Raw genomic sequence first — 25882 nt, 5'->3', positions numbered from 1 at the left:
TATATATGTATTACTGTTCAAAAGTTTGCTGATTTCAGGCTTAAGAAATTATATTATCTTATTTTATTTTATTATTATTTATTGTTATTTTTTCAAAAAACAAAACCTTATTGATCCAAAACTTTTGAACAGTAGTGGACGTCCTGAGCAAGTGCACTACTTCCAAATCTACAACGGGGGAACAGTTTCAAATGTTAAAAAAAGCCAGTTTTAGTCAATTACTGTCCTGAATGATCTACATTTCCCAGCCGTGTAACCCATGATAGACTATCTGACCCTTAGATAAGCTCCAGTACCTGTCTAGCCTGAGCAATTCACTCGTAGCATGCAAAAAAAACCCTGTGCTCTGGCCTTTCCTCTGTTGCGTTCTCTTTAAAGGAAATCAATTTCCCTTAACAGAGGCCTTGATTTCTGGAGCGGCAGAGAAAAATCAACCCCTGGCTGCATGATCTTCCTATATAATCCAGGCTTCTTTGGGGAAAAAGTGAACTTTGTGAAACTCCAGAGTCAGTTTATTTTCATGTGCCCATGGTGGTTGATTAAAATTCCCGGGACAAGGTTAAAAATGGATGCCATTAAAAGCCTTTGTAGGAGATTGATGTCTTGCTGTTGTTGGTGTGTGTGTGTGTGTTTTTTGCAGTCTTTTGCACTTTTATTTTAAGTGCATTCAAAGGGACGAGGAGATAGCGCTTGCCACCCCTAAAGGTTTAATCACAGATAACATTTGAATTTGAATGGCTGGTGAGAGGATATCATTTCCTCTTTTCAGAGGTTCAGCTCTTAGCTTTGGGCTCTCAGAGGTGGTTCAGGGATTTTCGAAAGAGGGTCTCTCAACAACTGCACTTTGAGCGCATTTTATGCCTTTGTGCTCAAGGCTGCTCACATCGCCACTAACACTTGACATTTTGAATGTTAACAAGTTCCTGTGAAAACACTTCAGATCTGACAAAAAAAAAAAAAGATCAGCTTGTTCAAGTGTGTGTGCGGAGATTTACACATCATATATGCAAATATTGGCACAGCCTGTCATGTTAGTGTTAGTGTATTTATTATTTGTGACAGCAGATTGTTTTGAAACTTAAGAAACAAAGACGCAAAACAGTGCTATGGCTGTTTTTGGAATGGTTATTTGCTGGCGAAATAAAGCAAATCCGGGCAATATGCTGTCTAAAAAGTAAGCCTCTTAATATTAACTTCTTGTGTATTGATGAACTGTTGCATAAAATCAGTATCACATTTGTAATTATGCTGAGACACTCTTCGTATGTTATTCACTAACTTTCTAACTTTCTGTGTGTCACAGAGCGAGAATGAGAGAGTCAACATAAATGGCACTTAGTCTTTCACAAAACATAGCTAACTTAGGGACATCATAACTAACCACCAGCGTTTGTGCGTCAGTAATAATAGTCCGTGGGGAAACGCAGTGTTCCGTGTGTAGTTACAGTAAATGGACTAGACGAAGACTCGCCTTGATGATTTTTTTGTATTCGAGTTACTCGAGGAATCGTTTCAGCCCTAAAAATCATGCAGAATAGGTTCTTTGTAAGTACTAATAAACAGCCAGCATGTTAAAGGAGAAGTCTACTTCCAAAACAAAGAGTCACATATAATGTACTCACCCCCTTGTCATCCAAGATGTTCATGTCTTTCTTTCTTTCTTCAATTGTAAAAAAATAGTTTTTTGAGAAAAACATTTCAAGATTTTTCTCCATATAATGGACTGATATGGTGCCCCGATTTTGAACTTCCAAAATGCAGTTTAAATGCGGCTTCAAACGATCCCAAATGCAGTTGTAAACGATCCCAGCCGAAGAAGAAGGGTCTTACCTAGCGAAACGATTGGTTATTTTTATTTTAAAAAAATGCAATTTAAATACTTTTTAATCTCAAAGGCTTTTCTTGCCTTTCTCTCCCTGAACTCTGTGTATTCTGGCTCAAAAACTCAGACCGTATTTTCTCCCTCAACTTCAAAAATCATTTCAAAATCATCCTACATCGATGCAGAAGTACCGACCCAGTCTTTGCAAAGTGAACATGCAAAGAAAATCAAAAACCCTTAACAAAAAAGGTAAAACAGTGATATAGGACAATTTCAAAGTTGAGGGAGAACATGAGATTGGAGTTTTTCGATATACCCTGTCAACTGTCATGACCCGGAACTAAAACAGTCCATGTAGAGTAAGACAAGATGAGCATTTGGCATTAAAAAGTATATAAATTGTATTATTTTTATTAAAATAACTAATTGTTACGCTAATTAAGACCCTTCTTTTTTGGCTGGGATCGATTTGGGATCATTTGAAGCCACATTTAAACTGCATTTTGGAAGTTCAAAATCGGGGCACCATACCAGTCCATTATATGGAGAAAAATGCTGAAATGTTTTCCTCAAAAAACATAATTTCTTTACGAATGAAGAAAGAAAGACATGAACTTCTTGGATGACAAGAGGGTGAGTATATTATTTGTAAATTGTTGTTCTGGAAGTGGACTTCTCCTTTCATTATAGGCATGCTAATAAGTAACTAGTTAATAGTGAGAATTGTTCCCTATACTAAAGTGTTACCAAAAAAAGAAAAATAGTGTAGTGCAGGATGAATCATCAAAATTTTTGGTCCATTGTCTTGGAAGAGAGAGACTATAAATTTAAAGTGCATAACTAAATGTGGACTAAACCACTAACTCCTTCTGTTTCTATGGTTAACACCACAGGCTGACGCAATGTGTGTGTGACTAATCTTGTAAAACTAAATTATGGCAACTAAAACTTTTAGAAACCATTTCGACACATACTTGTATGAAAGAATATGTATTTTTAAGATTCCTTCCAACCTTCTGTTTTGGCTTTCTTTTTTGGGAGATGGTGTTAAAGCCTTAATTAAGGGGATCAAACATTAATCCCCCTCATAATTCGTACCCTTCTCTGAAGAGATTTACAAGTAGCTGTAAATCTTTGATTTACAATGCAAATTTACAAGCGGCCCATCTGTGCTTTATCTTTTTTAATATGTCAGTTGCCATAGAGGATTTATGAACTGTGTACTTTAATTTCCTTTTTTTCCTTTCAGCAAGTTTGGCCAGCTTCTTTTGTCCTTCGGCACCTTGTTCATGGCATCTAACCACAGAAAATTACTTTTGCATTAGCATTTGCTCATGTTATGTGACATTCATAAACTCATCATTGAAAAATTCATCAAAGACATTTGCTCTGACATCATTCAAGATAAAAAAACAGTTGTCGATCTCTGATGAGTTTTTTTTTTAATCAGTTCATTTTCTTCCTTTAATTGAAATCCTAGTTTAAAAGCTTCATTTGGATTGTTGTTTATGACAAATGTCATGCATTGCAAGTTTAATATTTCATATTTAATCAACGATCAGCATGGGACTTCTTCACGCAGTTAGCCTTGAGATATTATCTAATCTCAGACATACGTGCACATACAGAGCTGCTAATCTTGTTCTGCTGCAGAATCATGTTAGATGTGATTTTCCCCTCGTTATCTGTCTCCTCTCTAGTTCTGTTCCAGAACCTTGAGCTGTCTCCATACCTAGCGCCCGCTGTACACAGCCAGCATCTTAACCATCGCGGAACCTGATATAATTGGCTGATTTAAACCACCTTGCATAGGCAGCGACTCTCTTAAGTCACTCACAGCTCAAATAACGCCACTCCAGAAAAGAGCATGCAAGATTCATCCAACCCTTACAGTTGATTCCCAGAGTCTGACGTTAGCGTATTGCATTACTTCTGACATTACACAATCAGGCAAATTTTGCAATAGGCATTTTCTACTTATGCAGTCTCTAGTGATTCTGTAAGCACAAAAATACATATAATGCATAGACATATTGGGTGCTGTTTAATAATATTAAATTGCTGTTAGCTGAATAACATTTTTCACTATTGTAATGCATTCTGGATTGGCTTTTTTGTGAAGGGTTCTTGCGATACTGTATTTTTGCCAGATGAAGATATCTTCAAAAATATGCTTCCTGCCAGTGTTGTTATAGTTAACTACAACTAAAACTACACTCTAAAAAATGCTGGGTTAAAACCAACCCTACGCTGGATGAAATACGGACAAACCCAGTGATTAAGTTGTTTTGACCGAGTGGTTGGGTTAAATGTTTGATCTAACCTTAGCTTTATTTAACTAAATTATTGCTTAAAAATAGCTACATTTCTTGCTTAAAATAAACCCAAATAGGTTGGAAATTAACATATGTGTTCATTAAATAAGCATTTATTAAGTAAGTTGAACAAATAATAATTATTTATTTATAAATGTTCACCTTTTTATTATTGCTAATGCAATAAAGACAAAGTCAAAGCCAAAAAAGGAGTTTTAAGCATCAAAACAATAAAAGATTGATCCAGCTTTAATTTCTGTTTAATTGTTGCTGTTTAATTGTATTATTTCTGAGCAAAAAATAATGACAAAAAACCCTCATCATAAAATAATAAAATAAAATAAAATAAAATAAAATAAAATAAAATATGTTGGGTGAAAGCGACTCCTTTTTTTTTTTTTTGTCCCTGCAGTTGGGTTAAATGTCTAACCCAACCTTCTGGGTAATTTTATTACTCAATTTGTAATAAATGGCTGTATTTCTTGCTTATTAATATGGTCAATAAATCAACATTTATTTTGATTAAGTTGAATAAATAAGAATTAAATAATAAACATTTTTTAAATTGATTTTTAATAACTTTTCACCTTTTTTGATGATTTTGCCTCTAGTAATTAAGTGTTTGGTTTTTAATTTACAACTTACAGTATTTTGGGTTCATTTTAAGCCAACCGTATAGTAAATTTTAAACAATAGCTGAGTTAAATGAAACTACCTAGAAGATTAAGTTAAACATTTAACTGGGTTGTCAAAACAAGAGTGGGTTTTAGAGTGTACCATTTTTGTTAATTTTGCTAAATGAAATAAGATATAAATATTATATTAAATATTTATATAATATTTAACATTTTAAATTGTTAACTGAAATAAAACACAACTAAAACGGAAATAAAACCTAAATTGAAATCAAAAAATTTAATCTCTTTAGAAATATCAAAAATAACAGTAAAGATAAATTCTGTACAATAATAAAATTACATAAAATAAATGAAAATGAAACTGAAACTGAAAATATAAAATACAAGCTAATTCAGAATATTACTAAAACTATGGTCACACACCAGTATTTGCGATTAAAAAACCATTAACTATAACTTTTGCCACAATAAACTCATAATTTGCTGCTCATTAATAGTCACACTCTAAAAATTTGTTCAATAAATGAACATTTATTAATAAGTTGAATAAATAAGAATTAAATAAGAATTAAGAATTAAATAATAAACATTTTAAATTTTTAAAAAAATGTTTTTTAAAATGTTTTTTTTGTAAATTGCTTATTAATAAATGTTACCTTTTGATTATCGCTGATACCTTTAGTACTTATGTGTCTGATTTTTAACTTACAACCTATTTTGGGTTCATTTTAAGCCGGACAAACAATAGTTGAGTTAAATAAAACTACCCAGAAGGTAGGGTTAAACATTTAACCAAGCCCTTGGTTGTATTTAACCCAGCATTTTTTAGTGTATTAAAAATGTTTTTGTTAATTTTGTTAAATAAGATATTAATATGTTACGTGAAATATTTATATTAAATATTTAAAATGTATAATTGATAACTGAAAAAAAAAAAAAACTAAAACTGAAATAAAAATAATTTAAACTATTTAGAAATATAGAAAACCGATAATAACAATTTAAAAAAATTGTACAATAGTAAAATTACAAAAAAATGAATTAAAATTCAGGATATTAATAAAAACTGTTTGCCTTAATAAAAGACTTTTGCCTTATTATTAGTAAGTTTAGGTACTGGATAGGATTAGGGATGTAGAATATGATCATGCAGAATATGTGCTTTATGTACTAATAAACAGCCAGTGTGTTAATAAAAGGCTAATAATAAGCAACTAGTTAATAGTGAGAATTGGTCTCTATACTAAAGTGTAAAAATGCTGTTTTAAAAATGTCTAGTTAGGTAACTCACTAAGTTTAGGATAGCTTTTCTTTTCTCTTTTCCTCTTTTTTTTTTTTTTTCCTCTCTCCAAATCATTAAGCCTGCTTATACAGGGCCAGTGGCTTGAATTGATTGACTGCTGATTTCTATCAACTCCCCCTGGCTGTGAGCTGAACACGTTGTGCTATAAATCAGAAAAGTCAAGCCATTCTAGCTAATAGAATATCCTAACTCAGACTGGGCTATAAAAGGATTACAGTTCTTCTTCTGTCCCCTCCTAAGAGGCCGATCAGCATTCAACCTCAGAGAAATGCAACTCTTAATACAATATCCCAGAGATGGAGGGCGCAGAGGAGGGGCAGAGTGATTGATCCATCACCATGGAGATTTTGTAAAGGAGGAAGGGAAGCTAAAAGCAAGAAGATTGAAATTGATTTTAGTTCTTAATGCTGCGCTGAGCTTGATTTATATTCCTCTGATGGAATGATTACCTGCTACGCTTGTCTTTTGTTTGTCTGCATTAATGTGTTTATGAGGGACTGTTGAGAGGAGGGGAGAGATACTGTCAGTTGCTCCGTCTGTGAATGGGGGCTGACAGCTCTAATAGCTGTTTGTGTTTTCGTGTCTGTCTGAGGGAGTGTTCTCCAAAATGGATTTGACAACCGTTAAGGGTGTGTGCGCCTCTCTGGTCATCTTTTATTTGACTGACAGCTGTATCGGGATGGGGAGGTAGACGTGGGTGGGATGAATCGCTGCGGGCGTTGACTCATGTGTAGGTTCCACTGAAATATTCGTGACCTTGTGGCTACGTATGCACCGCAGGCTTGTTTTGGCACAGGCGGCTACTGAAAGACCCCGGGGAAGATGCCCTCCATCATGCCTGAGCTAGTATTGATTTGGATGCAATGTCTCGCGCAAATATGAAACGGTGTTCTATTCCCTGCACAGTTAGATGGGACGAGGCGTATTCGGGAATCCGGCCATGTGGAAACTGGAGTCTTCCTGAGCATGGTGTGCCGTGTTATTGCATCCATTAATGATGTCGAAATACACTTATTTGGGTCAATACAAAAATAAAAAAATGTAAGGATACCAGGTTTTCTACAGTATTTATGGTACAGTACTGCAGTCAACTCAGTCCAGTTTTGAATACGTGCAGTCAAATCAGCTGGGAGAAAAATATTGGCGAGTTTGGTCATTTCCAGGAAGAAGATTTATTAGAAAAAGTAGTTAAAAAAATGCTTGTGAGGCTGCATTTATTTGTTTAAAAATACAGTAAAATGTAATATTGTGAAATACTATATACAATTTAAAATAAGTGTTTTCTATTTTAATATATTTTAAAATATAGTTCTTCTTAGTATCTTATTATTGGGAAAACATTGTGGCGCTTAATATTTTTGTGGAAACTTCTTTGATAGATAGAAAGTTCAATGGAACAGTAATAATAATAATAATAATTATTATTATTGTTATTATTGAAAATGTTATTAAATATATTATTGATTGAATATACTGTATTATTGATATTATTGATTGAATTAAATTCAGAATATATTACTGATATTATTGATTATTTTATTTATTCAGTTGAATTTTATTGATTATTATTGAGTATGTTGTTCTTATTGTTATTGAGTTTATTTATTATTGGATTTATTATTGTTATTATTATTATTATTATTATTATTATTATTAAAAACATGTTGCAGCACATAATATGTTTGGAAAAGCTTTGATTTATTCTTTGATAAATAGAAAGATCAAAAGTTTTCATTATTTTTATTGAAAATTTCTTATATTAGATTTTATTATTATTGAATATATTATTGATCGAATGTTATTGATATTGATTGAACTGAATCAATGAATGTATTTATATTACAAAATAAATGTATTTAATTGAATATTCTTTGATATAGTGCAAAAGAGCAGTATTTATTATAGTATTTTTTTATTGATAATGTATTATTATTATTAAATATATTAATTGAATATGTTATTGATATTATTGATTGAATTTATTTATTTAATAGATTTTTATTTAATATTGAATGTTATTATTATTATTATTATTGGGATTTATTTATTATTGATTTTATTATTAAATTTTTTATTATTATTTGTATAACTGAAAAAGCATTGCAGTTCAATATTTTTGTTGAAGCTTTGATTTTTTTTTCTTTGATAAACAGAAAGTTTGAAATATTTTTATTATTATTGAATTTATGATATTATTGATATTATTTTGAATATAATTGTCAATTAATATATTATTGTTGACTTTTATTAAATATTGTTGAATTATTGAATTTATTATAGAATTGATTTATTTATTATTACATTATATTTATTATTGAATTTATTATTATTATTATTATTATTGAAAAAGCATTGTGGTACTTAATATTTTTTGGAAACTTTGATTTATTTTTTGAAAAATAAGAATTTCAAAAGAACAGTATGTATTTAAAAAAAAAAAAAAATTATGTTATGTGTATGTATTTTCATTCCAATGAAGTATTTGTTTTGCGTATTAAAATTGGTAACACAAATCGTGAAGTTTCACTGCTAAGTTTGCTTTTACTTCACAGTGTCCTTAAGAGCCAGGTAAATGACCTCAGGGCGAGCAGGGCGCCATTCCAATATTATGTTAAAAGTGATACAACTACAAATACAGCATGTACATACCAGCTTTGATATTCCCCTGTGTGAACATGCTGACACATGTCCTCTCCTAAAACATGCACACTGTCTCCTCTACATCCCTCCTTTTACTTCCACTCTTTCAGCATCATTCATTTTCACCTTCTCTCAGCTCTCTGCAACTCATCATTTCAAAAAGAAGCCCTTCATCATGTCGAGAGTGTGTATGTGTGTGAATTGCCGGTATAAGGCAGCATTAGCTTGGGCCCAGATGAAACACACTCTTGACAGGGGACTGGCGAATATCGGCTCTTGAGGTGCTGGCAGATGTTTTTTTTGACGTGGCGGTCAGATTACTGTGTATGTGTGAAGAAAATCTGACCGAGTCTGGTCGACTCCTGCAAAAGCCAGGTTAATGTCAACATCAAACGGCATTCGCAACCCATATTTCAGGGTGAAACCGGATATTTGAAAAGAAAAAAATGGACTTCAAATACATTTTACTCTTTGTTTACCTACGTCTTTCTCTCTTTCATGCACTGTTACACTCTCATTTCATCTGTTGGGTGCATTTATCTTATCTGAGACCTTATCTGTGAATACATAATACTCTTTCCCATAAACACCTCAGAGTTACCTTCTTGTAGATTACCTAATTTTACTTCCTCACTTTCACAGAATCTCTTACTAAATCTTTTCCTTTCTCACACTTTTGGAAGTCTTGTGATGAATAACCTGGCTAATGGAGACCTATTTAACTCTAATATTCCAGTGTTAAATATTTATCAGTGGTTAATGAGAGCAGTTATCTCAGCTTTTTAGAAGATAGAGAGATGGAAGATTAAACTTTATTCTTGTTCTGTAACATTTGCCATCTGCTCTTTTTCCCACTCTTGTCTGTAATACATGCTTAACAACAACAGTGTTTTTTTTTTTTCTCCCTCATATAAAATGGGCTGCAATGCATCCTTCTGATTCAACAGACCCATTTTTCTAAATGGCTGTTTGTGTTTTTATTTAGAGTCTAGGAAGTCTGGAGCCAGCAGAAGCTCTATAAAATGACTTTTTATCTCTTTCAGTGAGTGTGTAGATTATTGTGTGCCTCCAGTTATTGCATTGTAGGTCGATCTGGAAAACTTGGAAACAGTACATTTGACTATGGTACTCACATGTACAGTCTGACCTGAGGCATTTTCTAGTATTTTTTACCCATCTTCTTTCTCATTTTTTTTTTTTTTGTCTTCTTACTGTTATGACTAAAAATGGAAAAAATGAATACAAATTCCTGCTTGTAGTTGTAAAATAGTGTACATTAATATTATAAAAATTATAATAATAATATAAAAATATTTTTATAAATATAATATTATATTTATATTATAACATTAATACATTATAAAATATACAAATATGAAAATATATTTAATTGATTATGAATATATTAATAAAAGATAATTGTGCAAAACAGTATGTGATTTTTTTTTTTTTTTTTTTTAATGTAATTATGTATTTTGTGTAAAATATATGATAATATGTTGTGTAATTGTGTACATTAATATTACAAAATGTATATAGAAATTATAGATATATGTTTTTATTTTAAAAGACAGTACATAATATTTTACAATGGTTTTAGGGGAGGCACAAAACTAAATTTAATTAAATAAGAATAAATATTTAAATAAAAGATAAATGAGTGAAAGTGAATAAAGAAGAAAACATTTGTGTATACATTTTCAATAAACTAATAAAAAAATATATAAATTGCCTTTTTTAGTAGAGGCATTTGGTAAAATTCAGTCAGCTTTTATGTAATTATGTATTATGTTAAAATATGTGATAATATATAATGTAATGTGTACATTAATGTGTATATATATATGTATGTGTGTATATATATATATATATATATATATATATACATATATATATATATATATACACACACATATATATATATATATATATATATATATATATATTATTGATTTATTTTTTATTTTTTTACAGTGGTTTAAAGGTACAGCACTAAATTTAATTAAACGTGGACAAATATAAGAATAAAAGATAAAGTGAATAAAGAATAAAACATTGTAGATTAATGAGTAATGTATTTTTAATTATATAACATACATATACATACACAACACATAAACATTATGTAATAAAAAATAAATATAAAACATTTAACAACCTTTTTTTTAGTGGAGGCACTTTGCAAATTCAGTTAGCTTTTCTTATGTAATTATCTATTATTTTATTATGTAAGAGTATGTCAAATATGTAATTTTATTATAGCAAAATACCTTATAGCCCTTCCTTAGCTCAAACTGTGGAGGATGGTATTAGCAATGCCAAGGTCATTGTCTAAATTCCCTGAGAAAGCAAGAACTGCTAAAATATGTACCTCTACTGCAACGTAAATCACTTTCTGCCAAGTGCGTAAATGTAAATGCAAAAATACCCACAGCAGCCTCTTTTTTTTTTTTTTTTTTTTTTTTTCTATAGTGTAGCTTGTAACCTTATTTCTTGTATGCCTCCAGCTTTTATGAATGGCTTTTCTTCATCAGTTAAGTGACTTGTCTCATTAATAGTCAGACGCAATTGTATGAATCACAGCTCCAGTGGCTCCTGCTGAATTCATTGTCCTTATGTTACCTGGGGATCAAGTATCAGCCAGAGGGCATGTGACACTTTGTCTTTATATAAAGCCAGTAAGACATTCCACAGGGCCATTGGCTTCCAGCAGTCATAAAGAACAGCGTCCCATAGAGCTGTTCTCCTCTTGGCCAGGATAACGATTTCATAGAGGAAAGAAAGAAAGCGTAAGTCAACACTTAAGTTAAACGGAATATGTGTGCTGAATCATTCGAAGTGTTTCCAAGTGCTGTGGGAGGAGAGCGCGCTAAGGACTCTTGCAGAATGTCACTGCTTATGCGTGTCGTGACGCCGCCGGCCCTCAGGCACCCCTCGGGCTGAACTGAGTATGCCCTTCTGCGATAGACTCTGTGGAGCTGGGCTACAAAAGCTCTCGCTCCACGCTGTGGTCACAGGCTGCACTGCTTTTGTTCAAATCATCTCGAAAAGCCTCTTTATGTGCTTGCGTATAAAGTAAAGAAACATCCTCAGATAAGGCATCAGCATTGTGATGCATTTTAGTGCCGTCAAGTTCTTCTTGGCAACTGGAAAGATCCATTTGCATGCTATAATGTAATATAAAACTGCTCAGTCAGCTTATGTTTTATCTCTGAAATCCTTCATGCTCAGCCATTCTGCTTTTTTGCAGAGATTAATCATTGAAACTGAATCTCTGGTGCAGAAACGGCTTCACGTCCAAAGCTTGTTCTGCACTTTTTAACTAATAAAGCCATTGAGAAAATTTTAAGCCATTACCTAATGGAAGCTTAATACAGTGTGTCAAACTTAATGACTTTTCCCTGTGCCTGAATACAGACGTCCTAAAATTACATTTCATGTGGTTTTAGCTTATTCGAATGAAGGTAATGCTAATATTGCAGCGTTAAAGGCGATAGTGCCAGTGGCAGAGTGACTTGTTTGGGTTGTTGCTTGGCCTACTTAGCTACAACTAACATTTCTCATGGCATCAGGTTTCTACACGTGCGTTTTGGATTGACCAAACGTAATCACATGTGATTTTAAGAACGCCACTTAGCTTATGTTAAACATACTGACATTTAATACTTGACGCAGTTTTCCTTTGTATACATATACACTAGCACTCTCATACATTTCCAGTTACACCTGAAAGCCTATATGGCATGACTAAGGGATGGCATGGGGTGGAGTTATTTTGGGATCCCTGGGAAAAGGTCTCACGTAGACGCTGAGGCAGATTTGATGAGCGTTAATGGGCCAGGGGTGTGTTTTTGTCAGTATGCGCATGAGTTGCGTGTTTATGTGTGTCATCTAATGGAAAAATCAGCAGATGGCTTGTCTACATTACTCTCTCTGTGGAGATACGGTACTGTGTGGCCCCTTCTTGTCTGCATTGGCCCCTGGGATGGGGAGAGGCTGGAGTTTCGACCTGGAGTTTCAGAGGTTAGGAGAGTGCATGGTACAGTTCAGATAGCAACATGACTCCATTCTGAAATTCCCACGTTTATTTTGTGACTCTTTATGTGAGTGTTTACGTTCTGGGTGGATTACCTTTTCATGCTGTCCTCATCAGCATGTACCTAGAGCTTATCCAGAGTCTAGACATCGTAAAAATGTCTCGTCTTAATATCATTAAAGGATTAGTTTACCCGAAAAATTATTTTGTCATCAATGAGTGTGTTTACATATGTATATTAATCCTTTTACCTGATAATCTGACAGCTTGTAAGGTCATACATAGTTTATATGCATTAAACAGTGCTGTTCTATCAGGTGAAAGCCAAACTGTTGTGCACCAAGATTTTTACGCCAATTTCGTTATGCATGTCGACTTCTAAACTAGTGTGATGTGTTTCGGTCTTTTTGCATTGTCTAGTTTTGAAAATAAGTTGACTTTTTATGGTTCTGAGCATATTCTTGTGCATGTAAACTTTTGTTTCATTCCGAATGTTGTTCTAAAGCACCATGACTATTCCATTGAACACGAGAAATTTCAAGCTCCTGAATTTAAATTTCCTGATAATTTACTCACCCCATGTTATCCAAGATGTCTTTCTTTAGTCGAAAAAAAAAAAATTAAGGTTTTTGAGGAAAACATTTCAAGATTTTTCTCCATATAGTGGACTTCAATGGGGACCAATGGGTTTATGGTCCAAATTTTAGTTTGCTTCAAAGGGCTCTACATGATCCAAGCTGAGGAATTAAGGGTCTTATCTAGCGAAATGATCTGTCATTTTGTAAATGAAAAATAAAAATTGATTACATCAAATTAATCACGTCAGAAATGTCAGAAAAACTCAATTTCTCTCATTTTCTCCTCCAACTTCAAAATTATCTGACATCATTGTTTTACCCTTTTTTTGTAAAGGACTTTCTTTACACGTTCGGTTTGTAGACACTGGGTCTTTACTTCTGCCTGCGTCATGCGTGACCGTAATGCTTGAAGTAGTGGACACAGAGCTAGTGCAAGACAAGCATTTGTGGTTAAAAAGTATATCAGTTTTATTTATTTATTATTTTTTTAAAAAGTGACAGATCGTTTATCTAGATAAGACCCTTTTTCCTTGGCTGGGATCGTGTAGAGCTCTGTAAAGCTGCATTGAAACTCTAATTTGGACGTTCAACCCATTGGCCACCATTGATCCTGGAATGTTTTCTTCAAAAACCTTTATTTCCTTTTGACTGAGGAAAGAAAGACTCATCTTGGATGACATGGGGGTGAGTTAATTATCAGGAAATTATAATTCTGGAGTAAACTAATCTTTTAATGTATTGTGCATCATGGTACTTTTGTTTTCTTTTTTAAAGCTGTAAAACCTTAGTTCTCATTTATTGTGCTTGCATGGAAAAGCACAAACCATATATTCTTCCTTTGTGTTCACCAATGGTTTGAAACGAAATGATGGTGAATAAATGATGACAGAATTTTCAAATTTGTGTGAACTGTTTCTTTAAGGCTGGAATGCAGTGCATTAAAATTAGAACAGATTTTAAAATGCAAGACATCAAACACTTGCAATGTTTGTAAATGGTTACAGAGAAGATCTGGGTATCATATGCTAAATGACTGTGGACATGCAAATAGTTGGATCACAACAAAGAAACGTGCCTCATTGCTAGGAGACGAGTGACAAATAAAAACAAAGGGTGCGTCTCAATCAGCTGACTAGTTCAGTAGTCAGGGCATTGATCAGGGAGTCGGCCATTTTATTCTTCCAGTGCACTGGAACGTTCGCTCCCTAAAAAAATCCCACAATGCACCGCAAAAAACTACGGAGCTTTGCTCATTATGCTCTCGTACCAGAAATTATGAAACACTTATGAAATGCAAAACATCAACCACATGAGCCAACTCAATACATATATGCCACATATTGTAAGATTTGAAAAGACGTACCTTTTTTTAGTATATTTCGGCATGAACGCATCACTAGACAGGTAATGAATACCTCTAGTTACACATGAACACATAACAGAATGATCAAAGAGAATCAAAATATGAAAAAAAGATTGGACCAGCCTGTTGTTGATTAATTTTAGAGGTACGTTGTACAGTGTTGTCCGTTGACGTTGTATGTAGTCATGTGGCAAAAAATTGAGTAATCACTGTCCCAATGTGCAGTAAGCCAGGGTACTTACTAGTGACCAGATTTGTGTACACAATATAGTGATTCACAAGTTCAGGAGCTAGGGAGCTGATTAAGACGCACCTATTGTGTTCTAAAATAGTCTCAGATGTCAAATGTGTTTGATATCCTTCAACTGGATTGAATCATAGTCAGACACAAAAAAATCAGAATCTGCACCTATCATATGATTTCTATGAAGTCTGTCAACTCTGCCTGCTGAAAATCTGGCTCTGACTTTTGGCAATTAGCGTCAACTCCGGCTGACTGTGAGTTGTGCAAAGCTCTTGGCAAACGTTGCGCAGTGTGTTCCAGTCTTATGGTATACAGACTTAGTTCTGATCCCTCTAACCTTATAATTTTTTGTTTTTCTCTTACAGGATGGACAGGTGGCTCTGCTAGACGACGTTTCTCTCATGTCTTGCTTGTTCAAGCAGATACATGAAGCGGCAAAAGGTTTTAAGCCAGAGCAACAACACTCTAAAGAACAAACAAATGAGCTGTCTTTAACATGATGCCTCCAGCTACTTACACATAGGGTTGATATATGGACAAGAGGAGTACGATACAAAAAGAGAGACACCGGAGCGGCGATTCCGTCGCAGGCTATGGGGGCCATGGTGACCTAGAGTCAGTATTCGTTTCTTGGCAGGACAACTTCATTCCAGTTTAATCCCTGCTTTATCTCTTGATCTTCTACCTCCTTACCGGAGTGAGGCGCCACCCTCTCTCTGTTTCTGCCACCCACTTGGCCAAGACAGCTATGGCTGGAGTGAGGAAGTTGGCACGAGTAGTCAGGCACCAAGGTCTCCATCGCCTGATCCTTGCACTCATCCTCTTCTGTCTACTCTCCATGGCCTACTTGGCTTATCATGTCAGTGCTGGCCCCAAGATCAAGGAGGCCCCTGTGCCGTTACCATTGGGGGACTGTGTAGCTACATCGGTTGTTGGTGGCGGACAAAGGACTCCACTGTTCCTGCCATCGCAGGTCAGCCAGCGGCGACACTCGGTGAGGATAGCAGACACCTCTCGGACGGAGCCTGTGGTGTTACTCTTTGTGGAAAGCATCTACTCCCAACTCGGACAAGAGATCGTTGCCATTTTAGAGTCGAGCCGCTTTCATTACCGCACTGAAATTGCACCGGGGAAGGGTGACATGCCTCCTTTGGCTTGGCGAGGCCGTGGGCGATACACGCTCATCGTTTATGAGAATCTGCTTAAATACGTCAACTTGGATTCGTGGAACCGCCAGTTACTGGATAAATACTGCCAAGACTATGGAGTGGGAATCATTGGCTTCTATCGAGCAAATGAAAACTCCCCATCCAGCGCTCAGCTTAGAGGCTTCCCTCTCTTCTTGCGTTCAAACCTGCCACTTTGGGATTACAGAGTCAACCCTGCTGCACCCCTGCTCTACATCACCAAACCTAATGAGCTGGAGCCTGGCCCTCTTCCTGCAGACAACTGGACCACCTTCCTGTCCAACCACAGCACCTATGAGCCTGTACTGTTAGCTAGCCCTAGACCAGCAGAACCCAATCAGCTCCCAACACATTCACACCAACAGAGAGCACTGCTGGCTACGGTTATGCAGGACTTAGGCCTTCACGATGGGATCCAACGGGTGTTCTTTGGAGGTAGCTTGTCTTTTTGGCTGCACAAGCTGCTTTTTGTGGATGCTGTGGGTTATTTGACTGGCAGAAGGCTCAGCCTCTCGTTGGACAGATTTTTGCTTGTGGATGTGGATGACATCTTTGTTGGAAAGGAGGGGACACGCATGAAAGTGGCAGATGTCGAGGTACGAGCCATAAAAAGTTATTGGATATACTCGCCAAGTGTAATTCAGTGTGTGTTGACTTTTCTAAGTGTAAGACATTATGTGCTTGCCAAAACTACCATTACTATTAGTATTACAGTGACAGGGAAATGATTTGGAGAAAATAAAATTGAATCATGAAAAAAGTCATTGCAATGTAAAATGCTGAATTATTTTTTTTTTTTCTTTTTTTTTTTTAAAGCTCCAGTTTTACTGTGCTCCACAATTTGGACATTTTTCTGATTATATATCAATATAACTATAATAATAATAATAATAATAATAATAATAATATTACAATAAGAATATGTACTCTTGTACGGAGCCCCACACATGACGTAGGGAAAAAAAAATTGTTCCCTCGGTTTACTAAATCGTCTGCACAATTTACTGTACTAATTTGTTTGTCTGCTTTAAGTAAATTGTGGGCTTGATATATTTATTCATTCCCTCGCTTTAAGTAAATCATGTGCACAAAATAATTCATTCTACTTCCTGTCTGAATTCTCATAAACCTGTTGCTGCTATTTTTATTTAGTGCACACAATTTAGTAAACTGAGGGGACGAATTAGTAAATCGTATGTGCGATTTTGTAAACTGAGGGAACAAATTAGTAAATCGTACACACAATTTAGTAAACCAAGGCAAAGAATTAGTAAAATGTGTGCACAATTTAGTAAACCGAGGGAACGAATTAATAAAGCGTGCACGTGATTTTGTAAACAGTAAAGCGTGTAAACAATTTAGTAAACCGTGGGAACAAATTAGTAAATGTGCGCACGATTCAGTAAACCGAGGGAAAAAATTACTAAAGCTTGCACACAGTTTAGTAAACCGAGGGAACTAATTGGTAAATGGTACACTCGATTTAGTAAACTGAGGAACGAATTAGTAAATCGTATGTAAGATTTATTAAACCGAGGGAATGAATTAGTAAATCATACACACGATTTGGTAAACCGAGGGACAGAAAATTTACTTTTTTCCCTTGCATGTCATGTGTGGGGATCCGTACTTTAAAACATGTATTTATTAAGTATATTAAAATATTGTGTTTTTTGTGCATCTCAGAAATTACAATGCTAATATTTATGACTTAAATCTTAAATGTTAAACCATAAAAAATGAATTGAGTGGCTTGTTGATTATTACTTTTAAGCAGACAGATTTAAGAGTGTCTTTTTCCCCCCACGGTAGATGATACCAGAAAGAGTTCAGTCATTTCTAGTGACTGGAATATCATAGAGACTTGTGGGTGGCTGTTTTGACTTGAATCAGGGTGCAACCACCTAGCAACTGCCCAGATCACCCTAGCAACAGGCAAAACCACATCGAATAACTTAGCAACCACCACTTATATGAGAAAATGTAAACTTGTTTGTTGATATATTATCAGTTTGTAGAGCTGATAGGGATTTACACATCAATCAGACCTGACCCAGTTTGTCTTTCATCAAAGGTATATTTTGTTTGAATAATCCAAACTCTCTGACTGCCATCACACTCCCAGAGCTCGTCCATGACTGAATTGAAGCTAATGAATTAGCACACTTAATACGGATCAGGGAGATGTATTCTCTCTCTGCCGTTGTTTATAGAGAGACGTGATTATTGTGCAAGAGGGAGAGCTTGTTTGTAATGCAATGGAGCATGGTATTCTTCTTCTTTCACCATCTCTCTCTCTTTCTCACTCTTTCTCTCTCTGCCCTCTCCTGAGAGTGAAAGAAGGCTCTCGCTGAAGGCTAGCATGGGGCTAATTAGACTGGCTCACTTTTTAATTTGAGCAGATAAGTTCTCATAGGGGGTTCTGTGTGGCCCACCACACCAAAAGCAATGTCATGCCTGAGGTTTTTGGTTTCACATTTCTCTCTCTCTTTCCCTTGCTTTTTTTCTTTGGGTAGAAGCTATGATTTTCCATCTTTTGTTCTATGCGTATTTCTTCTCACCCTTTATCTTCCTTGATATACTTGATATAACTGGGACTGCCGGTATTGCTGGAAGACTGTGTGATTGTAGAAACGTGTCAGCCTGAAACGTTTATACTATGCTAGAGAGATTTGTGTGGCTATCAGGACATACTTTGTTATTTAATACAGAACTGAAGTGATGTGCAGTCTATAGAAGCCTGTTTTAACTACTGTTTTTCTCCGTTTTTAATCTCAGTTCTGAGATAACTCGCAATTCTGACTTTTTTCCATTCAAATGCAAGTTTGTATTTGGCAATTCTGACTTTTTCTTGCGATTCTGACTTTTTTCTCAGAAATGTGATATAAACTCTTGCGAGAAATAAAGTCATTATTGCAAGATAACTTGCAACTCTGACTTTTATTCTCGCAAATGCGAATTTGTTTCTTGCAGTTCTGATTTAATATCTCACAATTCAGACTTTTTTCTTGCAATTTTGAGTTTATATCCCACAATTCTGACTTTTTCCTTGCAATTCTGAGTTTTTTTCTTAGAATTGTGAGAGATAAACTCACAATTGCAAGAAATAAAGTCAGATAACTTGCAATTCTGAACTTTTCTCGCAAATGCGAGTTTGTTTCTGTTGTTTCGAGTTTATATCCTGCAGTTGAGTTTTTTCCTCAGAATTGTGAGATATAAACTCACAATCGTCAGAAAAAAATAATAATTTTTTTTTATTTATGACTTTTTTCGTGCAATTCTGAGTTTACATCTCACAATTGAGACTTTTTTCTTGTAATTTCGAGTTTATATCTCACAATTCTGAATTTTTTTCTCAGAGCTATGTGATATAAACTCAAGAAATAAAGTCTGTGTTGCAAGATAACTTGCAATTCTGACTTTGTTCTCACAAGTGGGAGTTTGTTTCTCGTAATTCTTGTAAATCATATCTTGCATTTGTGTCTTTTTTTCTCAGAATTGTGAGATATAAACTCGCAATTGCAAGTTCTAAATCCAATTCTGAGGGGAAAAAAAATACTGACCGAGTTTAAAATCTCGCAATTTGGAGAAAAAAAGATTTTAAAAATTATATCACAATTCTGACTTTTTTCTTGCAGTTGCGAGTTTGCTTCTCTCAATTCTGACTTTTTTTCTCATAATTGCCTAATATAAATTTGCAATTCTGACTTTTTTCTCAAATAGGAGAGATATAAATTCGCAATTGCAAGTTATAAAGACCAATTCTGAGGGGAAAAAAATACTGAGTTTAAAATCTAATTTTTTTCCTCACAATTATGAGTTTGTTTCTCGCAATTCCGAGTTTATATTTCACAGTTCTGAGATATTTTGCTATTCTAACTTTTTTCGCACAATTCTGAGTTTATATCTCAGAAAACTGACTTTATTTCTTGTGTTTATATCTCACAATTCTGACTTTTTTTTTTACTTGTTTATATCTGACTTTTTTTCTCAGAATTGAGATATAAACTTGCAATTGCGAGTGATAAAGTCACAGTTGCGAGATAAACTCAAAATTCTGAGAAAAAGAGGTTTAAAAATATCACAATTCTGACTTTTTTTCTCATAATTGCCTAATATAAACTTGCAATTCTGACTTTTTTCTCAAATAGGAGAGAGATAAATTCGCAATTGCAAGTTATAAAGACCAATTCTGAGGGGAAAAAAATACTAAGTTTAAAATCTCAAGTTTTTGAAATCTTGAGTTTTTTTCCTCACAATTATGAGTTTGTTTCTCGCAATTCCGAGATATTTTGGTATTCTAGCTTTTTTTGCGCAATTCTGAGTTTATTTCTGACAAAACTGACTTTATTTCTTGTGAGTTTATATCTCACAATTCTGACTTTCTTTTTCCTTGTTTATATCTGACTTTTTTTCTCAGAATTGAGATATAAACTTGCAATTGCCAGTGATAAAGTCACAATTGCGAGATAAACTCAAAATTCTGAGAAAAAGAGATTTAAAAATATCACAATTCTAACTTTTTTTTCTTGCAACTGCAAGTTTACTTCTCACAATTCTGACTTTTTTTCTCATAATTTCCTAATACAAACTTGCAATTCTGACTTTTTTTCTCAGAATTGTGAGATATAAACTTAAAAGCTGACAGAGATATAAAGTTATAAAGTCCAATTCTGAGGGGGAAGAAAGAGGATTGACTGAGTTTAAAATCTTGCAATTCTGAGTTTTTCTTAACTTGCAGCTTTGAGGAAAAAAAGTCAGAACTGCATGCTTTGTGTCTTGTAATTCTGAGAAAAAAAGTCAGAGTTGTGAGATGTTAACTCTCAATTGTGAGAAAAACTGTCAGAATTGTGAAATAAAAAGTCACATTTACCTTTTTTTATATTGCAATCACTGGCGAAAACAGGCTTCCATAGCGGTCACAGCTTTAAATGTGACTCATCAAAAGTTTAATGCTTATCCAAAATAGGTTTTAACACGGTTGTTATATCTATATCTACAATCTTCTTTGTTAAATCTGAGCAAAAATAACTGTTTTGCAAGATATCATCACTGTGACTCATACTGTGATATAACATTCATTCCGCCCACCCTTCGTTGTAGCCTACGGTAGCTTCATATATCCCAAAATAATGATGCTCATTATTTATGTTTAGACAGTATAAAGTGATGCATGTTTGAGTCAGTAAAAATGTTTTTTTTCTCTCCTCACTAGGCGCTGCTTCACACGCAAAATAAACTCCGTTCTCTGGTACCTAATTTCACCTTTAATCTGGGATTCTCTGGAAAGTTTTTTCATACAGGTATGATGGAGTTGATATTGTGTGAGTTACAGATATAACTATCTCCACCTCCACACGCTTATTAATCATCTCTTTCTGGTCTTGTTCTTCAGGTACAGATGAGGAAGATGAGGGTGACGACACGCTGCTTCGACACCGGCAGGAGTTCTGGTGGTTCCCGCACATGTGGAGTCACATGCAGCCTCATCTCTTTCACAACGTCAGCGTACTCGCAGAACAGATGAGACTTAATAGACAGTTTGCACAGGTCAGAATCTGCTCTCAAATAATATGCTGAATTTTCAGTTCTGATTTATACCTGCTTTTGATTTGAGTTTGCATGGACGTGAAGTAATTCCAGGTTGTTTCTCTTTCAGGAGCATGGGATCCCCACGGACATGGGTTACGCTGTAGCCCCCCATCACTCAGGTGTGTACCCTGTGCACAGTCAGCTCTATGAGGCCTGGAAGAGTGTATGGGGCATCAAGGTGACCAGCACAGAAGAGTATCCTCATCTCAGGCCTGCCCGCTACCGCAGGGGCTTCATACACAACAGCATACAGGTACAGTAGGAACTCAACCTTGTGTCTCATAGGGCATTTACATAAGATGTTTGGGTGTATTCTAGCATTTACCAGAACAGCAACAAAATGTAGCACAGGATGCATTTTTAAAAGTGCTATTTTTACCTGCTTATGGAGCAAAATACTCAAAAATTGTGCAATGCAGCGGATACAGGCATCCATGTGAATGCGTGTCACTTCAGCAGAGGTGCATTTAAAGGAGATGAATTTAAAGATGTGTAATGATTGCTGTCTAACAGTTATTACATGCAACCTGCTGTCAACAATTGCAGGTATCAATGTGTCAGTTATAAACTATCACAATTAGTTTTTATCTCATAATTCTGACTTTTTTTTTCTGGAGAGCTGCAAGTTTACTTCCTGCAATTCTGACTTTTTTCTCATAACTGTGTATTAGAATCTTGCAATTCTGACGTTTTTCTCAGAATTGTGATATAAACTCACAATTGTGAGAAATAATGTCAGAATTCTGACTTTTTTTCTCACAATTCTGAGGAAAAAAATGTAGTCATTTAGGTATGCTGACACATCTTATTTCATTTTTCCTGCAGTGGAATAGCTTTTTAAAAATAGTGGTATCACTTTACATGAAGGTTACATTTAATCAACATAAGTTCATTCATTAGGTGTCATACACTAATACTTTTACAGCGTTTCTTAAAAAAGATTAATGGTTAAAAGTTTTGATTAATTAAGATTTTTGTTTGTTTGTTGAATCTAAAGTTCGCCAAGATTGCATTTAGTTGATTTAAAAAAATACAGTAACAATAAAATAATAAAAACAGTAATATTTTTGAAATATTATTGCAATTTAAAGTAACTTTTCTATTTTAATATATTTAAAAATTTCATTTGTTCATCTGATGGTAAAGCTGAATTTTCAGCATCATTATTCCAGTCTTCAGTGTCACATGATCTTTCAGAAAGCATTGTAATATGATGATTTGCTTGCCAATTATTATTGGTGCTAATGGTTTTTATTATCAGCATGAAACAGTTTTTGCTGGCTAATATTTTTGTGGAAACCATGACATTCTTTTTAAATAAAAATTTTATAAATTACTTTTTATAAAAAATCTTATAGAAAATCGTATAAATCTTCTAAATTCATTTTCTGCTGGCTAATAAAATTTTTACTTTTTTTTTAAAAAAATCTTATAGAAAATCGTATAAATCTTCTAAATTCATTTTCTGAACAATTTAATTTGCCCTTGCTGACAAAAAAAAAGCATTAATCTCTTTCCAAAAAAAAAAAATATATATATTTTTTTAAATATTAATTATTCCAAACTTTTGTGGAAACCATGACATTCTTTTTAAATAAAAATTTTATAAATTTTATAAATTAATGCATAACACCAATGCATTAACTAAATAAATAAATAAAGGGGACATTGGTTGCCAAGTTGGTACAATTCTTTAGGGTCTTCATGAAATGTCTGTAACATACTTTGGTTAATATTCCGTAATGGTCGTGTAAAACAACACCCTTTTTACCTTGTCAGCAACTGCTCTGTTCACAGCGACCCATTTCGGTGCATGTCTCTTTAAATGATAATGAGTTACTTCCCACTCCACCCCTTTCTTCCGTGTTTTGTGCATTCTGTGGCGCATTACCATCAAAAACAAAACTAATCCACTGCATCCTCAGTGGTTTGATGTTGGGAGAAAATTAAGACTGTTATATCCAACTATGACATCATTCTGCTCAGAAAATCAAAACAGCTTGATAATTGAGGTTGTTTTGGGATTAAGAAAAAAGGAGTGAATGTGTTTTTATCATTGTAGGGTGGTTGTGTCCACACACTAAGATTTATATGCAAACACCATGTAAAAGTGCATTTTGCCTCTGATGTCCCCTTTAAAATACCAAGATTTACTGTTAAATTACCAAAACAGTTTTAAAAATTTCAATCAAATATTCTGAATTTAAGAAAGTAAGTAATATGATTGGTCTCCTTTCTATTAGTGTGATTTGGCTAGTAAGTTGTGTTTGGCTTTTTTGTATCAGGTTCTCCCCCGGCAGACGTGTGGGCTTTTCACACACACCATCTTCTACAAAGATTATCCAGGAGGCCCTCAGGAGCTTGACAAGAGCATTCGTGGAGGAGAGCTGTTTCTTACAGTGTTGCTCAATCCGGTTAGTGTCACACCTGCAACGACACACTAGCCCAGATACAGCCAACACCTAAATTAATGGCGTAATATGACAAATGTTTTTGACCTACTTGTCCCTGTCCTCTCCCATGGGTAGGTTAGTATATTCATGACTCACCTGTCAAACTATGGCAACGACCGGCTGGGCCTGTACACCTTTGAGTCACTGGTGCGGTTTGTGCAGTGCTGGACTCACCTGCGCCTGCAGACGCTGCCTCCCGTCCGCCTCGCTCAAAAATACTTCCAAATTTTCCCTGATGAGAGAGACCCCTTGTGGCAGGTTTGTGCAGTTACATTTTCATGGTTATAACTGGGCTGAGGCTGCCACAGATGCCTTGACATTTTAAAAAATATATTATATTTTCATTATATATCATTACAACCAACATGGTTCTAAAAATAGGTTTTTAGAATTTTTGTAATGTCTGTGATTCCCTGTTAATATTAAAATTAGCATTTTTATGTTTAGGTATTGAACTTGTTACGAGTGATTTGTGTTAGTCTCATATTAATTTATGCTCACACTATATTTACAAATACTCTCCCTGATAAACAGAACCCATGTCATGACAAGAGACACAAAGACATCTGGTCCAAAGAGAAGACATGTGACAGACTGCCCAAGTTTCTTGTGATTGGCCCTCAGAAGACCGGTAACACAAAACATCTAAATTATTATTTTTTTTAGATATGCTTTCTGTTTTGAACATATATGTGACCCTGGACCACAAAACCAGTCATAAGCATTAATTTTTTAAAAATTAAGATTTATACAATGAAATCTGAGGGTGCAAAAAAATCAAAATACTGAGAAAATCGCCTTTAAATTTGTCCAAATAAAGTTCTTAGCAATGCATATTATTAATCAAAAATTAAGTTTTGATATATTTATGGTAGTATATTTACAAAATATCTTCATGGAACATGATCTTTACTTAATATCCTAATGATTTTTAGCATAAAAGAAAAATCTATAATTTTGACCCATACAATGTATTGTTGGCTATTGCTACAAACATGCCCGTCCTAATTAAGCCTGGTTTTGTGGTCCAGGGTCACATATGTGAGGTTGTTTGCAATTTCAGAAGCATGAACACATGTTGTTTGTCAGTCATTTCAACCATAAGATGCCATTTAATTTTAAGCCAGGCTTTATGATGTAGAACACTTCATTACACATGTAAGTCATAGAACACAGAACATTTCCTAGAAATGTGGTTAATATTTGATCAAAACAGCTTGATGCAATGGTGTCACACTCTTTTGGCAGGAACTACTGCGCTGCACTCATTTCTTGCCCTTCATCCTGCCATTACCAGCAGCTTCCCCAGCCCCGTCACCTTTGAGGAGGTGCAGTTCTTCAGCGGACCAAACTATCAGCGTGGCATTGACTGGTAACCATGGAAACCCCATCCATACCTCATTTTCTTTGTTTCCAAATCAAATAGCAATTTTGTAAAGCCTCACTCACATCACACCAATGCAAATCATTTTTGGTTAATGCTAAATGCAGGTAGTGAGTGGAGAAAGCATGACTAGTATTAATGCTTAAATTTATGTCACTGGATGAGAAGAGATAAAAATATTTAGACATGCGGTTTTGAATGGTAGATGAATTAATAAATTAATAATTTATGTTATTTTTTATTGAGGGACCCACTGAAAGACCCTTTTTTAAAATTTGGACCACCTTAGGAATGCCTTAGCAACCACTCAGAACACCTGCAACTGCA

At 34.5% G+C, this 25882-nt stretch overlaps 1 protein-coding gene across 3 annotated transcripts in view; it reads left to right on the top strand.

Moving 5' to 3' along the window:
- Positions 1-25882, top strand: part of ndst2b (N-deacetylase/N-sulfotransferase (heparan glucosaminyl) 2b) — a 92960-nt gene that overhangs the window by 56358 nt on the left and 10720 nt on the right. For all 3 annotated transcript variants that reach the window (XM_051124155.1, XM_051124156.1, XM_051124157.1), the window contains exons 2-9: positions 15305-16722; positions 21342-21429; positions 21522-21676; positions 21786-21971; positions 24004-24132; positions 24247-24429; positions 24706-24802; positions 25420-25543. In XM_051124155.1, the coding sequence (XP_050980112.1) occupies positions 15688-16722; positions 21342-21429; positions 21522-21676; positions 21786-21971; positions 24004-24132; positions 24247-24429; positions 24706-24802; positions 25420-25543 (1997 nt within the window). In that variant the 5' untranslated portion in view covers positions 15305-15687. The remainder of the gene's footprint in view (positions 1-15304; positions 16723-21341; positions 21430-21521; positions 21677-21785; positions 21972-24003; positions 24133-24246; positions 24430-24705; positions 24803-25419; positions 25544-25882) is intronic.

The sequence above is a fragment of the Labeo rohita genome, chromosome 12 (assembly GCF_022985175.1).
Source record: "Labeo rohita strain BAU-BD-2019 chromosome 12, IGBB_LRoh.1.0, whole genome shotgun sequence".
Lineage (NCBI taxonomy): Eukaryota > Metazoa > Chordata > Actinopteri > Cypriniformes > Cyprinidae > Labeo > Labeo rohita.
The sequence above is the reverse complement of the archived record's forward strand: the minus strand, read 5'-3'. Positions and strand labels throughout refer to the sequence as shown.